We start from the raw sequence: 26,747 nt of genomic DNA, 5'->3' as shown, positions 1-26,747 counted from the left end.
CTCTGAACATCCTAGCCCAGAGCCAAACTTGCCAAACTTCCCGAGGCACTCCCGACGAGACATGTCCAAAAGCAATTCACCACCTTCTCCCCACACTGTGCACACCCCACTCCTTGCACATTCTCTGTACCAACGGATCATTCCGACATCCCTGCATCTTTCACCCCACATACCTTATCTATTTATCATTAAATTACTCAGCTTTTGCATCCTCAATCCTTTTCAAAACATTGTTGTCCCTCTCCCCAATTCTGATTATACATGCTGCTCTGGCTTGGAAACCTACCACTGTTCACTCAGTTAACGTCATGTCTCCTGACTGGTCTTCCTACCTCCAGTGTGGTCTTCCCTTCAATTCACTCTCCATACAGTCATCAGAATCATCCAGCTCAAATGCACATGTATTTTTGAATGCTACATGGAACCTATACTACTGCACATGAGAAACAGAGTGGGAACAAATGCGGTCTTGAACAATCAAAGCCACATTATATCTGCTCGGATAAAACAGATATTTCCTAAATGCATTTTTAACTTATGTTAATTATCCAACTTTCAGATGAGTCACGTGTCTATCCTTCTGTAGTCTATAAAAGTCCATCCTACTTTGGCAAGAGCAAGGTTTATCATCTCAAACTAGGAATGTCCTTTTACAGATGTTGATCCTATTATAAAATTATTGTCAGACAGCCTTTCAGTTGGTTTATAACCTAATGATAGCACACACCAAGTTATTCCTACGTAGGCAAAAAAAGTTTCTACCCATTTCTCCTACAGGCTATGGTAAGAGATCCTATTTTAAAAAAACAGATTTTCGGTGTGTATTCTACTAAAAGAAAAACAACTTTACGCTAAAGTAAGTACTTATTCATGTCTGCTTTAATTTTTTTCAGCAAAATGTTGGAAGCTTTATTACCACTCTATTATGTGATTGTATAGTTCCAAATGAGAATTATAGATAATTATGACTCTGCTACCCTAGACCATCTCCTAATCCCTATTAAGCATCTCAAAAATTTCACAGATCAAGTCAATCCTAAACCCTCATTTACGTAACTGTTAAAACTATTAGGCTCTGCATCTAACAGTTAACAAAAAAGAACTGCCCTTATGCTTACATACCTAAGTCTTGCTGAGATACAAGCAACCAAGAAGGATGGCCAGTGAACAACAAACACATGCTTTGTTCCGACATTCAAAGAATACGAAGACAGTCAAAGCCATAAAACCTGAGTAAGCCTTAAGAACAGGGCAACATACCTATTGGGATTTTCAAGAATGGATGAGAAAACCAACTTATATATTTGCACAGCATTTTCCTTAATATGAGAATATCAAAAGTATACTGTGATTTTTTCCGTGTAATAATTACTAAAATACTATCGTGTTAAAAGAAACAAAAAAGAAAAATATTATGCTCCTAATTTCTTTACCATTGACTATAGCAGACCCTTGAACAACACAGGTTTGAAGTGCACAGGTCCACTTACTCACAAATGTTTTTCGATAAATACAGTACTGTAAATTTATTTTCTCTTCCTTATGGTTTTCTTAGTCACATTTTCTTTTCCCTAGCTTTATTGTAATACAGTATGTCATAGATATAACATGCCAAATATGTGTTAACCAACTGCTTATCAGGAAAGCTTCTGATCAATAGACTATGAGTAGTTAAATTTTGGAGTGAAAAGTTATATGCAGATTTTCAAATGTATGGGGGTCAGTGCCCCTCAAGGGTCATCTGTATTTTAAGTAATTCTGAATATAATATACAGACAGTTCAGTATTTGGACTTTCACTTAAATACGTCATAAATCTTGTTTCCACACAGTTCTTGACACTGTCATTGGATCAGGGCTGTTATGCTCAAGTGACTTCTGCAACCATTCCCTCACAGAGTCATTTAGGGTACTGCTGATGTTTAAGTGCTATAGAGAACACCCGAGTATATCAAATGTAAAAGTCTGGTTGAAACAGAGACTATTTATGGAGGATTTATTCAGCAACATTCATGCAACAAATATTTCCTAAGCAGCCACGTCCCAGCCACTGTACCTCAGAGGTGGACTCTTAACCACAACCCTTTCTGGAGTAAAGCAGGGATATAGACAAATAAATTATATTAAATACCATGTGATAAAAAAAAAATAAGACGTGGCTCCCCAGCACCAATAAGAAAAATCCGAACTCCTCTATCAAGGCATACAAATCCCTACAATGACTTTGCCATAGCCTCTTTCTCCTAACCATCCCAGCCTTAAACTTTATTCAACAACAGCTCTAAAATTCTTCAAGCACCCCGCTTCACCTGCCCAACACACACACACAAGTATAATAAGCCTTTCACCACTTTTTTTCCTCCCTCTGTCATGCCTTCTTTCCTTTCTCCATTTGTCTGGAGACCAATGAATTCTTTAAAATTATAGTCAAATGTCAGCTTTTATGTCTAAAATCCATCTGTTCTCATGGGGTGCCTGGGTGGCTCAGTCAGTTAAGCACCTGACTCTTCGTTTTGGCTCAGGTCATGACCTCAGATCAAGCCCCATATCAGGATCCACACTCAGTACTGAGGCTGCTTGAGATTTGTTCACCCTCCCTCTCTCTCCTCCTCTGCTCCTCCCCCTGCTTGAGTGCACTCGCACTCTCTAAATAAAATCTTAAAAAAAAAACCCAAAAAACAAAAAACCTGTTCTCCCCTTAGCACACAGTATAATTACTCCCATTAGCATACAGTATGCTAATTCTCTTTATACTGCTGTGTCCATCTACCACTAGATTAGACCATGTGATCCCTGAGAGGAACAATGTCTTAGTTGTTTTTGTATGCTCAAGACCCAGGACAGTGTCTTGTACAGAGTGAGCCTCATGTTTGTTGAATTAATGACTACCTTCTCAACATCATCTCATTAAAGAACTGAATACATTCAGAATTTAGTTTTGCTACGAATATCACACTGAAAGACAGCTATTTATCTCTGAGACCACGAAGATGTAAAGCTTTAACTTCAGGCAGCACTCTCCATTAGGGGTAAGACTATAAAGCACTCATTTTTTTGCTAATAGAATCTCTGATGTTTTAGAGAATTCAGAGATTCTAATAAATATACCACCTTTAACATATTAACAGTGGGACTGAACAACACATCTAAGTTAATCCAAACCCAGTCTAATAAAAAGAGACTCAGGACTAGGACAAGTTTCATACGTAATTTTATAAATTTGGGGTGCCTGGGTGGTGCAGTTGGTGAAGTGTCTACCTTCGGCTCAGGTCATGATCCCAGGGTCCTGAGATTGGGCCCTGTGTCGCACTCCCTGCTCAGTGAGGAGCCTGCTTCTCCCTCCGCCTCTCCTTCTGCTTGTACTCTCTCTCAAATAAATAAATAAAATTTAAAAAAAAATTATAAAAATTATCAGAGGACAGATAAAAAAAAAATTAAGGCCACCTGAGACAACAAAGAGGATTTTCACCTCTAAACAAGGATGAGCAGATAAAAGATGACTCCCACAGCTGGTCTGGGAAGTGAGGAAACCGGTAAGACAACAGGCTGTATCAGAGAAGAACCTCTCAGGAGTACCATAAACTGCTTCCACCTAAAGATTATATTCATGAGCGATCATATTCCTAAAAACACTCCTCACCTGACCTAATGACATCAAAGACTCTACCCACCCAAAGACTACATACCAATACAATGATTTTGGCCTGCGGCTGCCTTGTGTTAATAAGCTGGACAATGGCCTCGATTCCACCTGCTACTTCTTCTGCCGTATTTTCGTGGTTGTTTGTTCCTACCCAGACAACAATGACCTATAATTGAGGGAAGAAAAAAAAAGTGGGGGCAGGGGTAAATAACCAAGAATAAAAGAATGTTTAGATAAAAATCTAATATTTAGATAAAAATATTTATCAATATTTAGATAAAAATCTTATTTCAAAAATCAAAAGAAGAAAAGGTGAATTTGTCAAATGGTAGGGATAATTTCACCTTCAAACATTGAGTTAGGCCTCATATATCTCACGATAAATTCCAAGCAGATTAATTCCAAAGTAGTAAAACTATACTAGGAGGAAATGACAGAATTCTTTCCTCACTGTGGAGTTGGTTGGAAGCTAATCTCTTCAAATCCAGAAACCACACAAAAAAGATAACAAATTCAACTGTATAAAAATAAAAACTCTGCATGTTGAAGAAAATATTAAAGTTAAATGTAAGAAAGCCAGGGAAAAATATTTGCAACTCCTACCATAGAAACTCCCTGACTAGAAGTATCTTCCAGAAAAAATAACAAAAGTACCCAAGGAAATGTAACTGGTATAAATAAATGCACAGTTACACTGAAGAAAGAGTAGCTGGGGAGGAGGCTGGATGAAGTTTCAAGTTTTTTCTCTTAAAAAAAAATTAATTTATGAGATGTCTGTCACCTGGAGACATATATCTTACTACACAACCCAACCAAGTAACTTTCCACCCTGTCACAAAAGACAGGAACATGGACAAGTTTTTCTAATAGAAAGGCCAAAAACTAGGAGTGCCTGGTTGGCTCAGTCAGTAGAGCATGGGACTCTTGATCTCAGGGTTGTGAGCTCGAGCTCCATATTGCATATACAGAAAACTTAAAAATAAAATATTTTTTAAAAAAAGAGGGGCACCTGGGTGGCTCACTTGGTTAAGTGTCTGACTCTTGATTTCAGCTCAGGTTGTGATCTCTGGGTCAGGGGACAGAGCCCCATGTTGGGCTCTGCGCTCAGCATGGAGTCTGCTTGTCCCTCTCCCTCTGCCCCTCCGCCCACTTGCAGGGGCTCACTCTCTCTCAAATAAATAAATAAAAATCTTTAAAATAAATAAATAATAAAAAATAATAAAAAGAGGCGCCTGGGTGGTGGAGTCCACTAAGCACCTGGCTCCTGCTTTCAGCTCAGCTTGGGTTCTCAGGGTCATGAGATCAAGGCCTGCATCAGGCTCAGCGCAGAGTCTGCTTGAGATTCTCTTTCCCTCTCCCTCTGCCCCTCCCAGTCATGCTTTCTTTCTAAAATAAATAAATCTTTTTAAAAAATTAAAAAGTTTTTAAAGGCAAAAAACAGAATACTTTCAACAAAGCAACTGTTATCAACTGCGGTTTTTTTCTGCTTAGGGCTAAAAAAAAAATTATATGCAGTGTGCCAACTCAGGACATTTATAATGTGTTAAGCTAGTGGGTACACATTTATGGTGAACATTTGTTCACATCTGCTTCAAATTTTCTTCAGAAAAACTTGGGAGGCCTTGATTACTAATTTGTTTGTATGGTTAAACAGCTCTAAAATTACTTCCTGAAGTGAATCGTGGCACTGCCACCACGGCCCACGTCTGAGCAGATTCCCCCAGCACTGCATTCAGGTCTACAGAATAGCATGCCTCGTGAGCACCAAATCCCTTCCTACAGCTGAAGAAGATCATTATTAACAGCTACAAATACAACCTAAGCAAGCAATACACTGATTTCTTAATACCTATTTGCAATGTTCTTAAGCAAGGACAACAGCATCATTTCTCTTAAAGGGGCACAAAACAAAGAGCAGCGAAATAATGCTTTAAGGAAGCAATTTGTTTTTACTAGCAGCTTCAGACAATTTAACTACCTGGAAAAGACTCAAGATTAAAGATATTCTTTAAAACATTAGTTTCATTTCACCTTAGGTTTAATATTCTCCAGTTCTCCATTCTTTAGTCTCCACAAAACATGTCTTGTTGTATCTCCCCCAATTCCAAAATTCAGTGCATGAAGTGGGGAAAAAAGCTCTCGCCATATCTAAAAAGAGAAAAACTGGCTTTATTTAAACTGAGTGGGAAATAAAATTCCTCCATTGCAATGTGATGTGAGGCACCTGAAAGAATAATTTTCATTTTCTATATTCAAATGTAATGCTGCAAATCGTAAGTTACTCAGTGTTCGCAGGGCTCTGAGGATGGCACTGTATCACTCAGTTCTTTCTATGACTATTTTTTAATATATTTTTCACTTCATTTTTTAAGTAGGTTCCATGCCCAGCGTGGAGCCCAAGGTGGGGCTAGAACTCATAATCGTGAGATCAAGACCTGAGATCAAGAGTCGGATGCTTAACCAACTGAGCCACACAGGTGCCCCGCTATCACTCAGTTGTCAATGCAGCCTTTGACCTCAGCTCAAGAATGGAGTCACAATGCCACCCGATGGCCGTCGGGAGGTCCCAGCATTTATACTCAAGGTGCCAACTTAGTAAGCTCTCTTTTCCCTTTACTCACGCATCAAAATGAATAGGGTGAAATAGAAACACGAGATGAAGAAATTTAGAGTGTGGGAGCCAGAAAGGAATCAAGCTATCTTTTCCTTTAAACTGCCCTTGGAAGAGTGCACATCTTAAAAAAAAGCTCCCCCACAAAAACACATAAAATAAGGGGTGCCTTTGGGTGGCTTAGTCAGTTAAGTGTCCGACTCTTGGTCATCATCTCAGGATCATGGGATCAAGCCCCACATCGGGCTCTGCACTCAGTGTGGAGTCTGCTTGGGATTCTCTCTCTCTCTCTCTCTCCCTCTGCCCCTCCCCCACATTCTCTATTAAAGAAATAAATAAATCTTTTAAAAAATACACAAAATCAAAAAATGTAAAACACAGTTAAGACCTGAGAATCATGACTAGGATGAATTTAAGTAAATAAATGTACAGGGAAGTTTCTTGGATGCCAAGGCAAAAAAGAGAGCTGAGTTAGAAACAATTCTAAATTTTTTGTCTACTCATGCTCGGTGGCACAAAGAATCCCATTATGTAGGTCTGACCTCCCTCACACTCTGAACTAGAGCTTCTCTAAAGTGTCATGAATGAGCCTATAGGTTCAGCTCAGAGTAAAGTTTGCTAGCGATGAGTGGATTTACCTTAGTAGCCAAGACCCACCCTCACCCCTTCCACTTTACCTCATATTGCTGCATTAACTGCACCATGGAATCCCCCACAAACAGTACGTCAGGCTCTTTGTCTTTACAGTCCAGGACAAATCTGTTGTGCTGGTTTGAAAAAGGAAGCAAAATTAGAAACTGGCATTTTGTTCTTGGTGCGAGGTGTTGGCCTAGACAGAACAGTTGTCCAACCAGTAACTCTGTTGTTAAACATTCTACTTCTGTCTGAAATGAACTGCTGGGACTTTCTTTCCACCCTTACCACACCGATCATTCTAATATGCTCAAGAAAACTGGAATTCTACTGAAATCAGAATAGAAAAACACATTTAACATGTTTTTATAAATTTATCTTTTCCTCAAACTTTTTTAAAAGATAATTTCAGACACACAGAAAAGCCACAGTACAATGAACACCTGTATATCTCTGCCTGTATTCAACAATAACATTCTCCCATATTTACTTTATCTGTTCGTGTTTGCTGAACCATTTGAAGGTAAGCAGCAAATGGTGTGGTTCTTCACCTTTAAGTATTTCAGCATGCGTAAGAACCGTCTCCTAGAAAACCACAAAACTATTATCACATCTAAGACAATGAACAATAATCCCATAATATTTAGTCCATATTCAATTTTTCCAGTTGTTCCAAGACTTGGATAAAGTATTATATCTCTTTTTTTGAACTAGGAACCAATCAAGAATCAAGTATCTTATTTGGATGTATTTAACATGGCCTTTGAAAACGCCCGTTCACCTCCAACTGTGATACAATGGCAAAGTGGGAGTCAAGGCTTTCTCAGTCGAATCCAAGTCTATAAGCAGTGGTGACCATGACCTAGTCCTGGAGTGCTTCTCTCTGCTGCAAGGACACAAGACACTTTTTTTTTTTTTAAAGATTTTATTTATTTATTTGAGAGAGACAGAGATAGTGAGAGACAGCATGAGCAGGGAGGGAGAAGCAGGGTCCCCACCAGGCAGGGAGCCTAACGCAGGGCTCTATCCCAGCACCTGAGCTGAAGGCAGACACTTAACCCACTGAGCCACCCAGACACCCCAGAAGATGCTTTTAAAATGGATTTTACTCATTGATACTAAAGGACATAGTTGACGTTTCTATGTTCATCCCTGAAACAAATGTACGATACTCTAGGCAACAGTCTTTAACCCAATCATAGGGAAAGGTCTGAATGCTGCTCCTTTTCCTCAAGCTCTACATTCAATGATGCTTTCCTTAGGAATTAAGGTACAGTTATATTTAAGTGTTTCTACTGCTAATATCTGCACAGATAACCTTGTGGTAAATTGGAGACACTCATCCGCTATGGTTGAAAATACAAAACTACTTCTGGAAATAATCTGAAAATAAAAAGAACTCCTCCTGTAGAGTGGCAGGATTTGATATAGATTTTCCTTTTTTTTTTAAAGTATTTATTTTAGAAAGAGAGAGAGAGAGTGCGCCCAAGTGGAGGAGGAGCAGAGGGGGAGAGAAAGGGAGAGAATCTCTCCAGCAGACTCCACACTGAGCACCGAACCCGACTCGGGACTGGATTCCAAGACCCTGAGATCATGACCTGAGCTGAAACCAAGAGCTGGATGCTTAACTGACCAAGCCACCCAGGCGCCCCTAGATTTTCCTTTTTTTTGCATCCATGTTTTGTGTAAATAAACTTTTAAAATTACTACTGTTTTAGTAAGTATTTTTAAACTGAAGGGATAAAATGGGCACAAATAAAACTATAGCTGGTGAATAGGTACACTTCCACAATACTTCTCCTCTCCACTGTGGTACTATAGTACCAACTACTTCTCAATACCAGTAAAACCGTTCATAGTTCTAGAATGTCATGGAATTTAAGCTCTGCTGTTCTAAAGGTTCTGGTACTCTATGTTTTCTTTTTAAGTGTAAGAGTAGGTACAATAAGTTCGGAAAAATAGATAAAAAAAAAAAAACACTTAGCATTCTACCACCTTTACCCAAGAACTACCATTTGGGGATATTTTCCTCTTGCCATTTTTCCATAGGCCTCCCTAACCTTTTCTTAAATAGTTGACTCACTATGTATACCTTCTTTTGGCACAATAGCTTTGGGGACAGAACAGCCTATGTTCAAATTCTGGCTTGTCTACTTTCTAGTCCAGAAAGCATATAACCCGAGTCCTGTTTTTCACATCCTAAGGCAACTCTGTTTCAGAGCTGTGTAGACGAGTTCTAGGAAAGGGACCCAGCTTTTGGCTAACACCCACTAGGTACTCAATAAACAGTGGTCATTATAACTGTAGTTAACATTATACTAGAAGTATTTTTCTGTGTAGCTACGTGATTTTCATAGCCATAACTTTTGACGGCTACATAATATCCTACTGAATGGATTCACGGACACAACGATTTTTTAAAGTTTTCCTACTGGTAGACTTGCCAGTAGTGTCCTATTTACTGTGATGAAGAAATGTACACATATTTTATTTTTTACACATTGGGAATTCTTAGGTCAAAGATGAGCACTTTCGTGGATCCTTGATGTATTTCCAAATTGTTAGCAGAAGGGCTGCATCTGTCCTGACTCTAGCAATTTATCAGAGCTGGTTTTATCATACCTACACCTGCACTGGTGTACATTACAATATGTACTTTTTGGAAACAAAAAGTGACACACTTTCAGGGCACCTGGGTGGCTCAGTTGGTTATGTGTCTGACTCTTGATTTCAGTTCAGATTGTGATCTCAGGGTCATGAGACAGAGCACACAAGAGGCTCCACACTCAGCCCAGAGCCTGCTTGGGATTCTCTCTCTCTTCCTCTCCCTCTGCCCCTCCCCCCATTCAGGCATGATTCTCTCGAAAATTGGAATTAAAAAAAAAAAAAGTGACACACTTTCTGTGATGTTTATCAAGATATTTATCTAGTGGCACCCAGAGGATATTTTGACTCATACTATTCCAAAAAATATCAGTGCTTCATCTGTATTATTTACTGCAAATATCTTCCTCAGTCTGCTGCTGAGCCTTTTCCTGGTTAATATTTTGTTTTGTTTGTTTTTGAGAGAGAGACAGAGCTCATGTGTGCAAGTGGGAGGAGGGGCAGAGGGAGAGAGAGAATCTTAAGCCGGCTCCAGGCCCAGCGCAGAGCCTGATGCAGGGAGCCTTGATCTCACAACCCTGAGGACCACCACCTGAGCCGAAATCAAGAGTCGGGTACTTAATCGACAGAGCCACTCAGGTGTCCCTGGTTAATACGTTTTGATACAATTAGTATTATATTTGTCTACAGTCAAGTGTTTGAGTATCACCCTTAAAAAAACATTATGAAAAATATCAAATGTACACAAAAGTAGAGAAAATAACACAGTGATGTATCCATCACCAGCTACAATGATCATCTTATGGCCACTATAATTTCAGTCATCCCCCAAACTACTGCTCACCCCCAACATCATATTATTTTGAAGCAAATTAAGGATATAGCATTCTATGCTACAATATTTATTCTACTTATATTTTAAGTATTTTATATTGTTTATATACCAATTCTACTCCCCCAAATTAAGAGTAATTTCTTTAATATCAACAAATAACCAGTGTTCGAATCAATGTCTCAAAAAATTGTTTATGGTTTTTTAAAAATCAGGGACGCCTGGGTGGCTCAGTCAGTTAAGTGTCTGCGTTTGGCTCAGGTCATGATCCTGGGAGCCTGGGATCAAGTTCCGCATCGGGCTCCTGTTCTCCCTTTGCCTGCCACTCCCCCTGCCTGTACGTGTGTGCATGCTCTCCCTCTCTGACAAATAAAATCTTTAATAAAATAAAATAAAAAAATCAGGATCCAATTTCCTCTTAAATCTTTTAATCAACAGGTTTCCCCTTCCCTCTACCACTACCTCCCAAATTTATTTTCTAAGAAATATGACTGTTTGACCTACAGAATTCCCAGAGTCTGGATTTTGTTGCTTGTATTCCTACAGCGCTCCTAGTGGACATGTTCATCTGCTCCTGGTATTTCCTGATATGTGGTGTAGTATTTTGGTAATACTTTATAGAAAGTATCATCACTTCAATACTTGTTTTAATCATGACTATTTCTTTTTTTTTTTTTTTTAAAGATTTTATTCATTTATTTGACAGAGATAGAGACAGCCAGCGAGAGAGAGAAGAACACAAGCAGGGGGAGTGGGAGAGGAAGAAGCAGGCTCACAGCGGAGGAGCCTGATGTGGGGCTCGATCCCATAACGCCAAGATCACGCCCTGAGCCAAAGGCAGACGCCTAACCGCTGTGCCACCCAGGCGCCCCCATGACTATTTCTCTTTTAACATTTTGTTTTGAAATAATTTTAGATATACAAGAGTTGCAAAGATAGTACAGTATTCCCATATACCTTTCACTCAGCTCCCTCCAATGTTAACATCTTACATAAGCATGGTATGTTGGCTGCAAGAAATTAACATTCATAAATAGTATCAACTAAAATAGTTTCCTCAGGGGGCACCTGGGTGACTCAATCAATACAGCATGGGAACCTCCATCTCAAAGTTCTAAGTTTGAGCCCTGGGTTGGGTGTAGAGATTACTTAAAAATAAAATTTTTAAAAAAATCTTAAAAAAGTTTACTCAGATTGCACAATTTTTCCACTATGTCCTTTTCCTGTTCCCAGGACTAATTCAGGATATTACATGGCATTTAGTCTACGCGTCTCCCTGGTCTCTTCTGTCACGGGACAGTTTCTTGGTCTTTCCTTGTATTTCATGTCATTGACATGTTTAGCAGTAGTCAGGTGTTTTGTAGAATGTCCCTCAATTTGGATCTGATATTTTGTCACGAATGCACTGAGGTGATGAATTATTCTGGAAGACTACCATGGAGGTGATGTGCCCTTGTTGTATCACATCAGAGGGGAGTACACGGTATCAACATGACTTATTACTGGTGATATTAACAATGATCATTTGGTTAAGGTGGTGTTTGTCAGGTTGCTCCACTATATAGTTATTATTTTTCCTTTCCATACAGTATTTGTTAGAAACAAGACACTAGAGGCACCTGGGTGGCTCAGTCGGTTGAGCATCTGCCTTTAGATCAGGTCACGATCCCAGCATCCTGGGATCGAGCCCCACACTGGGCTCCCTGCTCAGCAAGGAGCCTGCTTCTCCCTCTCCTTCTGTCTGCTGCTCCCCCTGCTTGTGCGCTCTGTCAAATAAATAAATAAAATCTTAAAAAAATCAAACAAACAAAAAAGCAAAACACCAAATCAAGCTCTCACTGATGGGGAAATTAATAAGCTCTACCCTCTGGAGGGAGGGGTTATCAAAAAATATGTGGTCTTACGTTAAAAGCACCAAAGTAATTTCCAGGGAGATACTTCTGAGGCTAGGCAAATACACTCTCGCTCCTCAAAGGTGTGCCTACTAATTTTAGTATTCACTGATGGACCCTCCCAACAGTAATTTTAGTACTCCCTGATGGACCCTCCCAATAGTAACTATTACCGTGGTATTCTAATGAGGGTGTTCTTTTCCCTTCCTCCTTCTACATTTATTTACTCTTAAAAGATTTTATTTTTAAGCAATCTGTACAACCAACGTGAGGCTCGAACTCACAACTCCAAGATCAAGAGTTGCATGCTCTACCGACTAAGCCAGCCAGGTGCCCCTACATTAATTAAAATTATTGTCTCTTTTCCTGTTTATCCAATCATTTATTTATAGCAAAATGGATTCACGAATACTTTATCCTTCGAATTATAAACCAATAATATCATGATCTATTATGATGCTCAAATTGTCCAACTTTGCACTTGGGTGCTCTTTCAGGTTGGCCCCAAGTGGTCAAAGTGAATATCACCAGTGAATCACACCAGTATCACATGTCTTCTATGAGATGTACTAAGGACACTTCACTTTAGTGATATTCTTGCCATACATCTTTTTTTTCCTTTTCTTTTTTGAGTAGTTGCTCTCTTGCACTACAAGATGCTACAGGTCCATCTTTTATTTCCTTTGTTCCAGCTGTAGATGCAATCATTTCTCCAAGTAGCCCTGGTTCCTTTCACTGGAGAAAAGAAACCAAGATTTGGGCATATATTTTATTACTTAGTAAAATGATCCTTCTATACAAGTTAAAATTTTTTTTTTCAAAAATATTCCTGTTTTTCTTCCATTTGACTATTTTTTTCCAGTCAATGCTAATTATTTAAAGCCCGCTAACATGCCAGGAACAAAGACATCTAGTTTTAGTTACTACTTTTAATAAAGTTATAAATGGCCAAAATATTCCTAAATGTACCTAAATGGTATTTTCATATATAGCAAAGAAATACTATTTAAAGAGAGGAAAGAGAGGAAAGAGAGGGGCGCCTGGATGGCTCAGTCAGTTAAGCATCTGCCTTTGGCTCAGATCACGATCCCAGGGCCCTGGGATTGAGCCCTGCATCAGGCTCCCTGCTCAGCAGTCTGCTTCTCCCTCCCTCTCTGCCTCCTGCTCTGCCTACTCGTGCTGGCTCTCTGTCAAACAAATAAATAAAATCATAAAAAAAATAAAGAGAAGAAAGGGGCACCTAGATGGCTCAGTCGGTTAAGCATCTGACTCCTGATTTTGGCGCAGGTCATGATCTCAGGGTCCTGGGGTCAAGACCTGCATCAGGCTCTATGCTCAGCACAGAGTCTGCTTGGGATTCTCTCTCTCCCTCTGCCTCTCCCCATTCCACTCAAGCGCTAAAATAAATGAATAAAATCTTAAAAAAAAAAATAGGGGGGCGCCTGGGTGGCACAGTGGTTAGGTGTCTGCCTTCGGCTGAGGGCGTGATCCCGGCGTTATGGGATCAAGCCCCACATCAGGCTCCTCTGCTATGAGCCTGCTTCTTCCTCTCCCACTCCCCCTGCCTGTGTTCCCTCTCTTGCCAGCTGTCTCTATCTCTGTCAAATAAATAAATAAAATTTTTAAAAAATAAATAAATAGGGAGGAAACACTACAACTATGCTTTTAACATGTATGATACACTGCAGGAAAATACATTAAAAAACATATTACTTACAAAAAGCTTAAAAGCATGCAAAATTAGTATATACAGTTTAGAAGTTTTATATATAGTATATAAGCACGTGAAAAAAACCGCACCAAACTTAGGATACTGGTTTTGGGGTGGGGAGGTGGGAAAGAGAAACAAATTATCAATTGAGGGGTATACACAGAACATCAATTCTATTAGCAATGTTTTATTTTTTTAGGGTGAGTGGAACATACACAGATGGTCAGTGGATTTCATAATACTTTTTAGAATATAATTGAACTGGAGAGCCTGGTTGGTTCAGTCAGTTAAGCATCTGCCTTCAGCTCAGGGATCCAGCCCTGCATCGGGCTCCCTGCTGAGCAGGGAGCCTGCCTCTCTCTCTCCCTCTGCCTGCAGCTCCCCTGCTTGTGTGCTCTGTCAAATAAATAAATAAAACCTTTAAAAAAAAAAAAAAGATACAAACTAGAAGATTAAGAATAACCAAGCAGCTGATCCATATAAGAAAAGTCAAAAAAAGTACTAACTACCACTCAAAATAAACTAGTTGACAGACTGATTTTTAAGTCTGGAAAGACAAAAACTGAAGAACTATACAACTATCAAGAATATAAACAGAATCGGGGTGCCTGGGTGGCTTAGTCATTAAGCCTTTGACTCAGGTCCTGGTCCAGGACAGAGCCCCATGTCGGGCTCCCTGCTCTGCGGGGAGCCTGCTTCTCCCTCTCTCTCTGCCTGCTGCTCTGCCTGCTTGTGCTGTCAAATAAATAAATAAATAAAATCCTTAAAAAAAAAAGTATAAACAGAATCACTAAATACTAAAATGCAAAACTCTGGGTATTTAAAATCATATAGAACTTGTTATTCCAAAGAGGTAATATGGTTGGAAACCAATAGATGAAGGCTAAACATAGCTACGGGTACGTGATAAGAGCTTATTAAAAGGCAGCTAAGAATACAAAAAAGATACAGTGCTACAAAACAATGGAACACATCAAGAAGACACAGGAACCGGCCTGAGAGGAGTCCCACTTGCTAACCTGGGACAACGTGAGCTTCAAAATTAGTGGGTTATAACCCACTAGAAAGAATAAGAACCCATGGGAACACCTGGGTGGCTCAGTCGGTTAAGTGTATGCCTTCGGCTCGGGTCATGATCCTAAGGTCCTGGGATCAAGTCCCGCATTGGGCTCCTTGCTCATCAGGGAGCCTGCTTCTCCCTCTGCCTGCTGCTCCCTGCTTGTGCACGCGCTCTTCCTCTGACAAATAAATAAATAAAATCTCAGAAAAAAAAAAAAAAAGAAGAAGAACCCATGAGTCCATACCATAATAAATAAGAACTGGTTTAGAAGAACATCTCAGTCAAGTGATCAAAGTTAACATCGCCAATGAGACAAACCAACATCATGTACGTTCTCTATGATGCACTGAGGACATGACTTCACTGATATCCTGCCAAAATGTGTAATCTGAATCTTGCTTAGGATGAAAAGGATAAACCCAAATTGAGGAACCTTCCGCAAAATAAATGGTTTATATTCCAAACTGTCAGTGTCATGAAAAACACAGACTAAGAAATGGAAAATTTCCGAGTCAAGGAGAATAAAGAGAGAGGACAACGAAATGGAATGTGTGATCCCAGACTGGGAAGAAAACTGACATAAAAACACTGAGACAAATGGAGAAACGTGAACATGGCATAACATCAACGTTTAATTTCCTGATTTTAATAACTATTCTGTAGTTGTGTAAGAAAACGTCCTTATTCTTAAAAAACACACTAAAATATTTAGAGGTGAAGGGGCATGATAACTGCAACTTCCTCTCAAATGGTCCAGGAAACACTGTATGTTGATATATACACATAAAAAGACAAGCAGATACAGTCAGAACATTTAGGCAGATGTAGCAAAACGTTAACTGGCAGGTCTGGATGAAGGATATAGGGAGTTCTTTCTAAAATTTTTGCAGTATTTGTGTAATTTTGAAATTACTTCAAAATTAAAAAAAAAGCTTACAAAAAAAAAAAAGAATGCTGTGGAGACACTGTTATCTCTCAAGATGAATAGGGGGCAATGGCTATACTTTCAAAATATTCCTCTGGTCCAACATCAGACTGGTGATTAGGTATGACATTAGCATAACATTAGATTTTTATTTAAAGTATTGATTTTTATTGACCATAAAAAATGCGCTTTTGTGGCTTTGGCCAAAAGACCCTGGAAAACTGAAGAGACTCATCTCGGGTGAATAATACATACGCACTTCTTTTTACCTGAGACATCCATCTGTCATCTCCTTGAATATCTTCTGCTGCATGTGGAATAGCTGCTGGGTTTGAATCCCCTTGGCTCATTCTATACCTGAGGGGAGAAATGTCTATGTCATGTGTCATTCATTATGGAACGTTTATTTGTTACCACTTAAATATTACATGCTAGATTTTAAATAATAATTTAAGTCTCATTGTGGTTTTGCCTAGAAATGAAACAACTGGAGTTTATTTTCAGTAGACATGAGTTCTAGGACATGACTGCTTAAGTCCCATGAATATCTAGCATCCTTAAACTTCCAGACAGGTTTGAGTATCATTTAGGAACAGTGCATTACACTGAAAAAATCTGCTCCAAGCATATACTTTACATCTACATTAATTTTTCATGATTACATATTAATGTAAGTACCAAATGACACAAGGGATTAGACACTTCAGAGTTCAATGAAACCTGCATTAGAGCCTTTTAGGCTGCTCCAGTTAGACACTGGAGAATCGCTACAGCCATGATTAGAACCCACTGGTTACTAAATATCACACAAATAACTACTACAGATTGTGACAAAACTAGTCATAGGCTTTGGCGCTGGTTTTTGACAAATGTTTACCAGGTATTTTATTTTTGATAGGTATCCACTAAGAAAATGTTATTAATGATGAGCACAAATACAGCATCTGATAGTGGGGAAGGAATAAGCGAAATTCAGAAAACCTAGAAATGCTAATCTAGAAAGAAAAGACTCCAGACTGTTTTTAATCAACTCTGGAGAATATATACTACAGACATCAGGCTCAAGAAATCACTTGACGGGGCGCCTGGGTGGCACAGCGGTTAGGTGTCTGCCTTCGGCTCAGGGCGTGATCCCGGCATTCTGGGATCGAGCCCCACATCAGGCTTCTGCTGTGAGCCTGCTTCTTCCTCTCCCACTTCCCCTGCTTGTGTTCCCTCTCTCGCTGGCTGTCTCTATCTCTGTCGAATAAATAAATAAAATCTAAAAAAANAAAAAAAAAAAAAAAAAAAAAAAAAAGAAATCACTTGACATATGCAAAGGATGATGAAAAAATAGAAAAATCTGGGGTTTTGTGGCTTAAAGGGGATGATTCTCTTTTTCTTTCCCTTGCTATCATCAAATACAGAGAAGCTTTCTCTGAAAGGACTGAGTTCTATTCATTCAATAAGTATTTACTGAGTAAACAAAACATGCTAGATTGCCAAAGCAGTAATTTTTGAGAATCAGAAAGTAACAAAGCTCTAAATATGAAAATATACCTTCACTCATGAAAAATACATTACAGAAGCAAACCACTGTTTTAACAATAACTACACAAACCAATTAGTTCCACTCTAAATGACACTAGGTCTAAGAAAATTAGGCTCAGGGTTAAGCTTGTATCTAACTGGAAACGTGAAATACCATCCACACCCCCTGTACAGATCTTCCTCTACTTACAATAGAATTACATCCGGATAAACCCATCATAAGTTGAAAATATCCTACGTCAGGGCACCTGGGTGGCTCAGTCAGTTAAGTGTTGGACTCTTGATTTCAGCTCAGGTTATGATCTCAGGGTCCTGAGACTTGAGTGAGCCCTGTGTGGGCTCCAGGCTCAGCAGAGTCTGCATGATATTTTCTCCCTCTCCCCCGCACCTCCCTCCCCGGCATGCTCTCTCTCTAAAATATAAATAAATAAATCTGGGGCGCCTGGGTGGCTCGGTCGGTTAAGTGTCTGCCTTTGGCTTGGGTTGTGATCCCGGGGTCCTGGGATCGAGCCCTGAATCAGGCTCCCTGCTTGGCTGGGAGTCTGCTTCTCACTCTCCTGCTGCCCCTCCTCCTGGCTCGTGCTCTCTTGTGCCCCACCCCCCAATGAATAAAATCTTTAACTAAATAAATAAATAAAAATAAATCTAAAAAAAAAAAAAGAAAAGAAAAATCCTAAGTCAAAAATGCATTTAATATACCTAACCTACCAAACAGCATAACCTAGCTTACCTGAAATGTGCTCAAAACACTTACATTAGCCTACAGCTGGGCAACATTATCTAACCAAAACCTATTTTACAATAGTGTTGAATATCTCATGTAACTTACTGAATATTGTACTGGACATGATAAACAGAATGGCTGTCCCTTTATCAGATGCTGACCCTTATGGTCATGTGGCTGACTGGGAGCTTCCCCTCACTACCACCGCCCAGCAACAAGAGAGGATCTTACCGTGTGTCACTAGCCCAGGAAAAGATTAGGCTTTGAAACTGGAAGTACGCTTTCTACTGAAAGCATACAGCATTTACACCATTGTGAAGTCAAAATGCTGTAAGTAGAACCATTATTAAGTCAGGGACCATCTGTATATATTCCTTCAGGTCACTAAAATTTGCAACATCAGAAAATAATAGCTACCTATGAAGGACTATATACGCCTGTTACACATACCACTTCTAATCCTTGCAAAACGGAAAAAATGAGGATCAGGTAATTCAGGTAATTTGTGCAGTAAGTGAATGAAATTAGGTTTGCTTGACCCCAGTAACATCACATTTGGCCCACTAATCACAGAACAGTTCATGCTGACTCCCTAAAGAGGCCTTATAGCTAACTGTTTCACCAAAAGTTGAAGCTTTTGGTGAAAAGCTAAAAACATCCCTGGAGCTAAAAACATCAGTGTAAAACAGAAGAACTGGGAAGAAGTGCAAGATGAATCCGTACAGCTCCGATCAGATCAAGGTATCCAGCTGAGGCTTCAATGCCTGAGAAAAGTACAGGAAAATTAAAAGATGCATAAAAGAAAAAATGATTGAAGGGGATTAAAACAAAAATCATATAGAAACATTTAATTTTGGGGGCCGCCTGGGTGGCTCAGTCAGTTAAGGGTCTGCCTTCAGCTCAGGTCATAATCTTGGGGTCCTGGAATAAAGCCCTGCATCAGGCTCCCTGCCTGGTGGGGAGCATGCTTCTCCCTCTCCTCCCTGCTCACGCTCTCTCTCACTCTCTCTCAAATAAATAAATAAAATCTTAAAAAAAAAAAAGAAACATTTAATTTTTTTTTTAAGATTTTATTTATTTGCGAGAGAGAGAGAGAGAGAGATTGTGCACACCCCAAGCAAGAGAGAAAGTTTAGCAGCGTCTTCGCTGAGCTCGGAGCCCACTTGGGGCTCGATCTCATGACCCTGAGATGGTGACCTGAGCGGAAACCAAGAATCAGACGCTTTACCAACTGGGCCACCCAGGCGTCTTGTTTTTGTTTTTACACTAATAAAACATTTTATATGTTCTACACAAAAGTTTCTTTGGGTCTAAGTTCAATTCTAGATTGAAGACTGGCTATTCAGGTTAAATCTGCCATGGTGCTTATTAGTTTTAATTTAATTTTTTAAAAAAGATTTTATTTATTTATTTATTTGACAGAGAGAGACAGTCAGCGAGAGAGGGAACACAGGCAGGGGGGTGGGAGAGGAATAAGCAGGCTCCCAGCGGAGGAGCCCGATGTGGGGCTCAATCCCAGAATGCTGGGATCAGGCCCTGAGCCAAAGGCAGACGCTTAACGACTGCGCCACCCAGGCCCCCCTAGTTTTAATTTTAAAAATAGCTTTCTTCCCTGCTGATCAAACAGCTCTATTAGCCTTAAGACATACAAGGGGCAACCAAGTTTTCCCACCTTATGGATTTCAAAATTACATATAAAATGTAAAGAAGTACAGCAACAAACAGCTTCACTTTCCACTAATTCAAAAGACTATTTCCTAAGTTTTCAAAAAGATTTTCTTCGTTCCCTTTTTTAAAAGGGGGGAGGGGCAGAGGGAAAGGAGGAGAATTTTTTTTAATTTTTAAAATAATTTTATTTTTAAAGATTTTATTTATTTATTTGAGAGAGAAAGGGGGGGGGGAGAGGGGAGAGAGAGAGACGCTCAAGCAGACTCCCTGCTGAGCAGGGAGCCCAACTCGGGCTAGATCCCAAGACCCTGAGATCATGAACTGAGCCAAACAAGAGTCAGACACTCAACCAACTGAGCCACTCAGGCACCCCAAGAGACTCTTAAGCAGGCTCCATACTCAGCAGGAGCCTGACACATGGACTGATCTCACCACCCTGAGATCATGACCTGAGGGGAAATCAAGAGTGGCGATGCTCAACCCACTGAGCCACCCAGGCACCTCTTCAATAAAATTGTAAAAACCCAACTATTTCATTAGTTTGTTCTCACTTGTTTTCCTACCTGGAGAGACACTTAACGTTTAGGTATTTTTGAGGTAAAAGTTAACTGACACAAAATTAACTGAACGACCACTACTCAACAGTGGAAAATAATCTATCCGATTCTCACTATATGATTATATAATTGACACTACTGTTCCTGGGGATTGTTTAAAGAACAAGGGTAACAAACTGTGAATACAAGTACTCTCATAATAACATGTATTCAAATATATCCCTCACCACTTACAAGACAAAATACAGGCATTTCAACTTCATTTTACTTCTTAGGCTACCATATTCAGACCTTGAAAAGCTTAAAGAATTTTGACAAACTGGAGGGTGTCTAGAGGAAAGGAGCCAAGCTGGTAAGAAACTGAAAACCTGTCATATTACAAACAGTTGAATGAAATAGGTATGTTTATAGTCTGTAGAAAAACGGGTTAGGGAAGAGAAGACCTGACATAAATAACTGTCAAACTATTTGAAGATTACTAGGAGGAGATATTAAGCTTATTTTGCATGTCCCCAAATAGGAGGGTGAGGCCAGTGGACAGAACGTACAGTTAGGCAAATTTCTAACAATAAGACTACAAAATGACATGGCCTGCATCTCACATTAGATTCCTCCAGGGGAGATGCAAAGAGAGGCAAGCTGAATCCCTAAGAGGAAAGCATAAAGTGAACTAAAGCATATGAGTAAAGATTGGTCCAGATTTGTGGTGCCCAAACATGTTTAATGTTCTAGAATCTTTTTGAAATGTGTCCTGTTATATATTTACTTATAAATTAAAGATATGAGTTATTGTTAATCTATATATTAAATATTAGTAAAGTATACTTTTTCCTTTCACATAAAAAAATAAATGTAAAAAGTTCTAAGTTGTTTTCTGTATTCCAAGGCTGCTTCTTCTGCAATCCCCAGGGAGTGCACATACTCTACTTTCAAGACCAATTGTCTACTTAAGCTGTAAAAATCTTTCTAGGTCTAGGATTCAATTTACTAACATGGATTTCCAGAGTTCTTCCACCAGGTAAACAACTGTTGTAAAATAATCATCACAATTAAGATTTATTAAGAACTTACTATTTACAAGACACTGTGTTAGGAGCTTAGTTATTTAAATAAAACTGAAGCTCAGTGAGATTTAAGGAACCTGCTCCATGACAGGGGGAGCTGGAACTGGAACTCAGAGTTTTTTACCTCCAAAGGCTATCATTCTTGAGCAAAGGATGTTAGGCTCTATATAGAAAAGACATGACAAATTCTCACTAATTCGATTTACTTATATACCTTATCACTACTAACCAAATTTAATGGCATCCTGAGATTCTGAGCAAAACACTTTCATCCTGGTACTAAATTTCTTCATGGGCAAAATGAAGACATAGGGACAGAGAAACTGAGGGAAAAGATGTCACTTATCTGGGGCTACCACGCAGGTAGAATTGAGAGATTGCAAAATATTCCCAATTAGCTAGTCTTTTTTTTTTTCCGTTTAACTATGAATACAAGGTCATCCTTCCTCCTCAACAAGGGCAAAGTGAGCAAAAATTTGTTTCTTTGTGCCTTCAGACACTTGGATTTTGTATTGTTTTGCCATACCAAAATTTCACAATACAAAGTAGCTTTCCATTTTACTGATGGCTATGGCTTGATCACATCCTTAAAGAGCAGGTAAAGAAAAAACTGCCACGAACCCATGCGATCTCCTAAGACCAAGGCTGGAAATGTATAATCTAGGGATCTACGCATTTAGAAGATTCAAATAATTTGGGAGTCAAGTAAAATAAGCTGTTGTATTCTAAGAGAAATGAAGACTGAATCAGGAGCTATCCTGATTGTATCCGAGCACAGCCTGTGATAGGACACAAAACCGGAGTGATTTTGGGCTTCCTGCCTCAGAGCAATACCGTACACAGCAGTATTCGGAATAGTGAAGCTGTAATCGGTAACATAATAAAAAAAGTACCGAGAGAGAGAGAGGTGGATTCTGACTCCCATCTCACCTTCCTGATTCATAATAATCCCTTTGGGGGGATTATTATAAGTCACTATCTTCTGATCACAAACACCAGGTTCAGTTAGAGAACCCAAGCAGAATGGAGATAAAGGTCTGAAGAACAGAAGTTTTGTTAATTTACCAGGAGAGACTCTATTCCAGGGAATCTCTGATTGTCCATTAAAATGTAAATTCTTTGGAAAAATGAGTAAGCACCTTGCACAGCATTTCCCAATTTTCCTGCATTTTCTGTCTTCTTTCTACCTTAACTTGGACTACGACAGTGAACGCCAGAATTTCCAAATACTTACACCAGCATGTGGTGTAGCTGGTGTAGCGTGTTTAATCAGAAACCAGTTCCAACAACAAAGAAATATAAATTCTCAAGCTCAGCTGGATCTTTAGTTTAACCAGGAAACAGAGGGAGGAGAAAAGTTGCACCAAGAATTAAAAGATCTAGAATGTGTCCACTCTGACCTAAGATTTCATTTTGTTTCAGAGGGAGTTGGCAGGGTTATTCTGAAAGGGAAGAAAAGCCTCATCCAGAATACCCTGCCTCAGTGGGCTGGCGGGTGGGTCCTGGGGTTCCAGCACATCCATAATTTATTATCGAATGCCCGCCCAAGCCAACAAATTAAAGCACAATGATTTCCTACTCCTCCCCTGCTCCCCCACAAGGAGGCAACCTTTATATCAGAACAATGTGCCCAGGAGAATCTAAAGACACAGGCTTATCCGAGGCAAAGCTGTATTCAAATGCTCAGGAGAAACAATACTCTGTATTTTTTCCTCCTTCTTTCTCCACACTTTATCACCCTCCCCTCAACTGAAAACTGTACAAAATGAGATCCTAGAGTGGGTGCAGATTCGCTCTAAAAAAAGAGGCCAGAGATTGAAGTGTTTGCTTTTCTTAAGGTTTGTGCGTAAATCATGGAAAGCAACGCTGGCCTGAGCTACGGGAAGCAGAACAGTGAGTCACCACGCACCGGGTATAACGCAAACCTGTAGGCCAGAAGGTCTCGATCTGGTAAACGGACATGGACGGACCAGGTGAAAAGCACCTGAGAAAATCTGTCCATGGGTCTTTCTAAGCAGCTGGTTGACCTTGGGCACATCACCAACCTTGCTGGGCCTCATCTCTAAAATGAGAGACTGGACTACATGGCCCTCTAAGAAATAATCCCTTCGGAGCCGTGACAGTCTGCGGGTTTTTGAATACATTAGAGGAAACGGAGAAGTTTCTAAAGAGTTGAAATTTTTCAACAAAAGGGGGAGGAAAAAGTGCTCGGTTAACAAGCCACCGAGTAACGGGTCTGAGCCCCGCGTTAAAGGCCTCTCCGACAGGGGGAAAGCGGAGGGAGGGTCAGAGGTTCGGGCGCGGGGATGGAGGGAAGAGGCAACAGCTGAGACCGGAGGCAGAAGAGTTGCTACAAACGGGGCTGGCGGCGGCAAACCGCCGGCCCCAGCGAGCTAGGGTGCCGAGAGGCCTGCTCCAGGGGGTGGGCCGGGGAGGAGCGGCCGCCCCGCCACCGTAGTCCCCCTCACCCCTCCCCCGGGAAAGGCGGGTGGAGACGGCGGCCAGCGGCGGAGCCGAGTCGGCAGGTTTGGGGGTGGGGTGCCGGCGGGAGGCTCTAAGGGGGGCGGCGAGCGGTCCGGGGCTGCCAGGGACAGCGCGGCGGCTGTGAGGCAGCGCTGGGCCGCGGAGAAGGCGCGCGCGAGGCCCCCCGAGGGGCGGCGGGGAGGAGGAAGGTGGCGCGGGGGGAGGGGCCCGGACAGTGGGGGAGGGGAGGTCGCGGGCCTCTCACAATAACAAATCGCAGGCCCTTCCGACCCCCACCTCTAAGCCGCTGGTTCCCCGCGACCCTGGCTGCACTCACTCAGGCAGAGGGTCCGTGCGGGCCCTAAGCGGCTGCGGCGTCGGCGGGTGGCGCGTCTGTCGCTCGCTCAGTCCCGGCGGCCCCGCTCCGGCGCGTCCCTCCTCGGGCCCCAGCACCAGCAGCAGCACCCCCACTTCCGGTTCCCCTGCCACTCAAGCAAATGGCTTCCGGAAGTCCCGCCTCATCCTGCGCGGCCTCCGCGTGGCTCCTCGCTCTAGGCTTTCCCTATCTGCGGGCGCTCGCTGCAGGCGCTCAGGTGCGCTGCCACGCCCCGCGCGGTTCCCCGCATTGTTCTCTGTCCTGCCCTCTTTTTGCACGTAGCCTGCTTGAGGTGCAAATCATCTTTCCTCTGCCTGCATCCCTCAATCCTGGGTTAATGTCGCCGCGGAGTGGGAATGGCATTGGGGACAATGTGGCGTGACCTCACACTGACGCCATTCCTCTCCCACCCAGCCAACCTGGCTTCTTTCTCCACCTCGTGGAATAAACCAGATTGCTGCAACTGGGAGGGAAATAGGGCCCCAAGGTTAATGAGACAGTCTGCTACATTATGAGTGGAATTTCTGTTTCTATGATGAATGTAGGGATGTGGGGGGACCGCCTCTTAAGGTGATACTGTAGGGGGCTGGCGAGTCAGTCTTTTCCTTAACAATCCATCCAGTTTAGGGGAAGACACACATATACAAAGTCAACACTAAAAAGAGTATATGCTAAATGCTATATAAATGCGGGACCTTAAGAGTAGAGAGGGAGGGCGAAAGATGTATGCAGGCTTATGGCAGCGAAAGCTTTGGTAGAGCATAGCTCTGAGCTGGCCCTTTAAGGACGGTCGGACTTTATTCAGACCTATGCTAGGTAGTAGGTATTCAGAGCTCTGAAATGATGGGGGACAAAGGGGCGGGCGGTAATTTTGCTGGCAAAATCTGTTAAGAGTACTATAAAAATCAAGATATATCGAATTGATTTTCAGCTCACCTCTGCCGTCAAAGTGATACTACATTTTTAAAAAAAAGATTTTATTTATTTATTCGACAGAGATAGAGACAGCCAGTGAGAGAGGGAACACAAGCAGGGGGAGTGGGAGAGGAAGAAGCAGGCTCCCAGCGGAGGAGCCTGATGTGGGGATAGATCCCATAACACCGGGATCACGCACCGGGATCACGCCCTGAGCCGCAGGCAGACGCTTAACCGCTGTGCCACCCAGGCGCCCCCAAAGTGATACTACATTTACCAGGTGTATAATCCAAAATAATTTTGTCCTTGTATAGGATGATTTTTACATTGCTAATTTACCTCGGAATTTTCTTGCAGATGTTCACAGACTGTATGGCACACCAGTACGTGCTCAGTAAATGTTTGTTGTTTTAAGTGTTCTATTGAAAAGAATTCATGTTTGGGGAACTCGAAAGGCAGCCCAGAAATATATTGATAACAGAAGAGAAACAGCTTGAATTATTCTCCAGGGATAAATCCACAGAATCTGGCATCTCCCCAATTGTAACACTCAACACACTTTAATGTAATTACTACTTTAATATTCTGTCTTCACTACTATAGTGTAAACTCCGAGGGAGCAGGGACTGTGTTGTATGCATTCCCAACACCTGGCACGGTGCCTCATTCACAGTAGAGATTAAATATTGCTGAACGAGGAATGAATGATCAAGGGTTAATTTTGTGCCTGTGTGGAACCCATGGCCTCTCTTCCTACTTTTTTGTTTTCAACTTTTTAATTAAGAAACATAAACAAAGGAGGTGTACCCCTAGGAAATACCAGACCTAGTTAAACTAGCTTCTGCAAATATTTAAATACCTTTATGGCTCAAGCAGTTTTTAGTGTTTTGGCAAAATCTCACTGTCACCGAACCCCAAACTCTATAAAGAGCTTGTTTCCTGAATTTGTCTGTTTTAGCTTCCTAAATAGATCATTTTAAAAAATAGGCAGGTGGTCCATTGGAAAGGACCCTGAACTAGGCTTCAGGATGCCCTGGGGTCTTGTCTGCTACTGCTATTTGACTTCTTCAAGCCTTTGTTTCTTAGTCTGTAAGATAAAAAGAATGGACTAGATGATTGCTAAGGTCCTTTCTAGCTCTCAATTTCCACCCTCCTCCCAGTTACATTCAGGAACATAATTCTGGTGGCGTCCACATCCTATCTCACTCCTCCTCACTTCCCACACACAAGCTCCTCTCCCCCAGGGTCCCATTCAGAGTCTGTGTTTTCCATACAGTCCCAGTTGGTGTTAAGTAAAAACGACTTTTCTGACTATGACACAGAATTGACTGAAACTATCCGGAGAGCTTGCCCTTCAAGTTGTTTCCATTAATGTTGGTGGGTTTTATGAATCCATCCAGATTCTTTAGTCGGGCTTCCCTGTTGGTTAAATGCCACCCTAAAGGGAGAAAATATATGTCCTGACAAAATGTGTGTGGACTGATTGGAGTCCTCAAATGGGCAAAAGTAAAAGGGATCTAATGTAAACCTAGGACTTTGA

At 41.0% G+C, this 26,747-nt stretch overlaps 1 protein-coding gene across 5 annotated transcripts in view; it reads right to left on the bottom strand.

Annotated features, from left to right (window-relative positions):
* The window catches only part of PAFAH1B2 (platelet activating factor acetylhydrolase 1b catalytic subunit 2), a 30,676-nt gene extending 6,280 nt beyond the window's left edge, over positions 1-24,396 (bottom strand). The window contains exons 1-5 of one of the 5 annotated variants that reach the window (XM_002919492.4): positions 24,254-24,396; positions 16,180-16,267; positions 6,931-7,020; positions 5,674-5,790; positions 3,686-3,808 (exon numbers count right to left, since the gene is read on the bottom strand). In XM_002919492.4, coding sequence (XP_002919538.1) covers positions 3,686-3,808; positions 5,674-5,790; positions 6,931-7,020; positions 16,180-16,260 — 411 coding nt within the window. In that variant the 5' untranslated portion in view covers positions 16,261-16,267; positions 24,254-24,396. Of the gene's footprint in view, positions 1-3,685; positions 3,809-5,673; positions 5,791-6,930; positions 7,021-16,169; positions 16,268-24,213 lie in introns of all 5 variants that reach the window. The other 4 variants (XM_034665831.1, XM_019799942.2, XM_019799941.2 and 1 more) reach the window with 4 other exon arrangements.
* Between the last annotated feature and the right edge of the window lie 2,351 nt (positions 24,397-26,747).

Source organism: Ailuropoda melanoleuca, chromosome 8 (genome assembly GCF_002007445.2).
Source record: "Ailuropoda melanoleuca isolate Jingjing chromosome 8, ASM200744v2, whole genome shotgun sequence".
Lineage (NCBI taxonomy): Eukaryota > Metazoa > Chordata > Mammalia > Carnivora > Ursidae > Ailuropoda > Ailuropoda melanoleuca.
The sequence above is the reverse complement of the archived record's forward strand: the minus strand, read 5'-3'. Positions and strand labels throughout refer to the sequence as shown.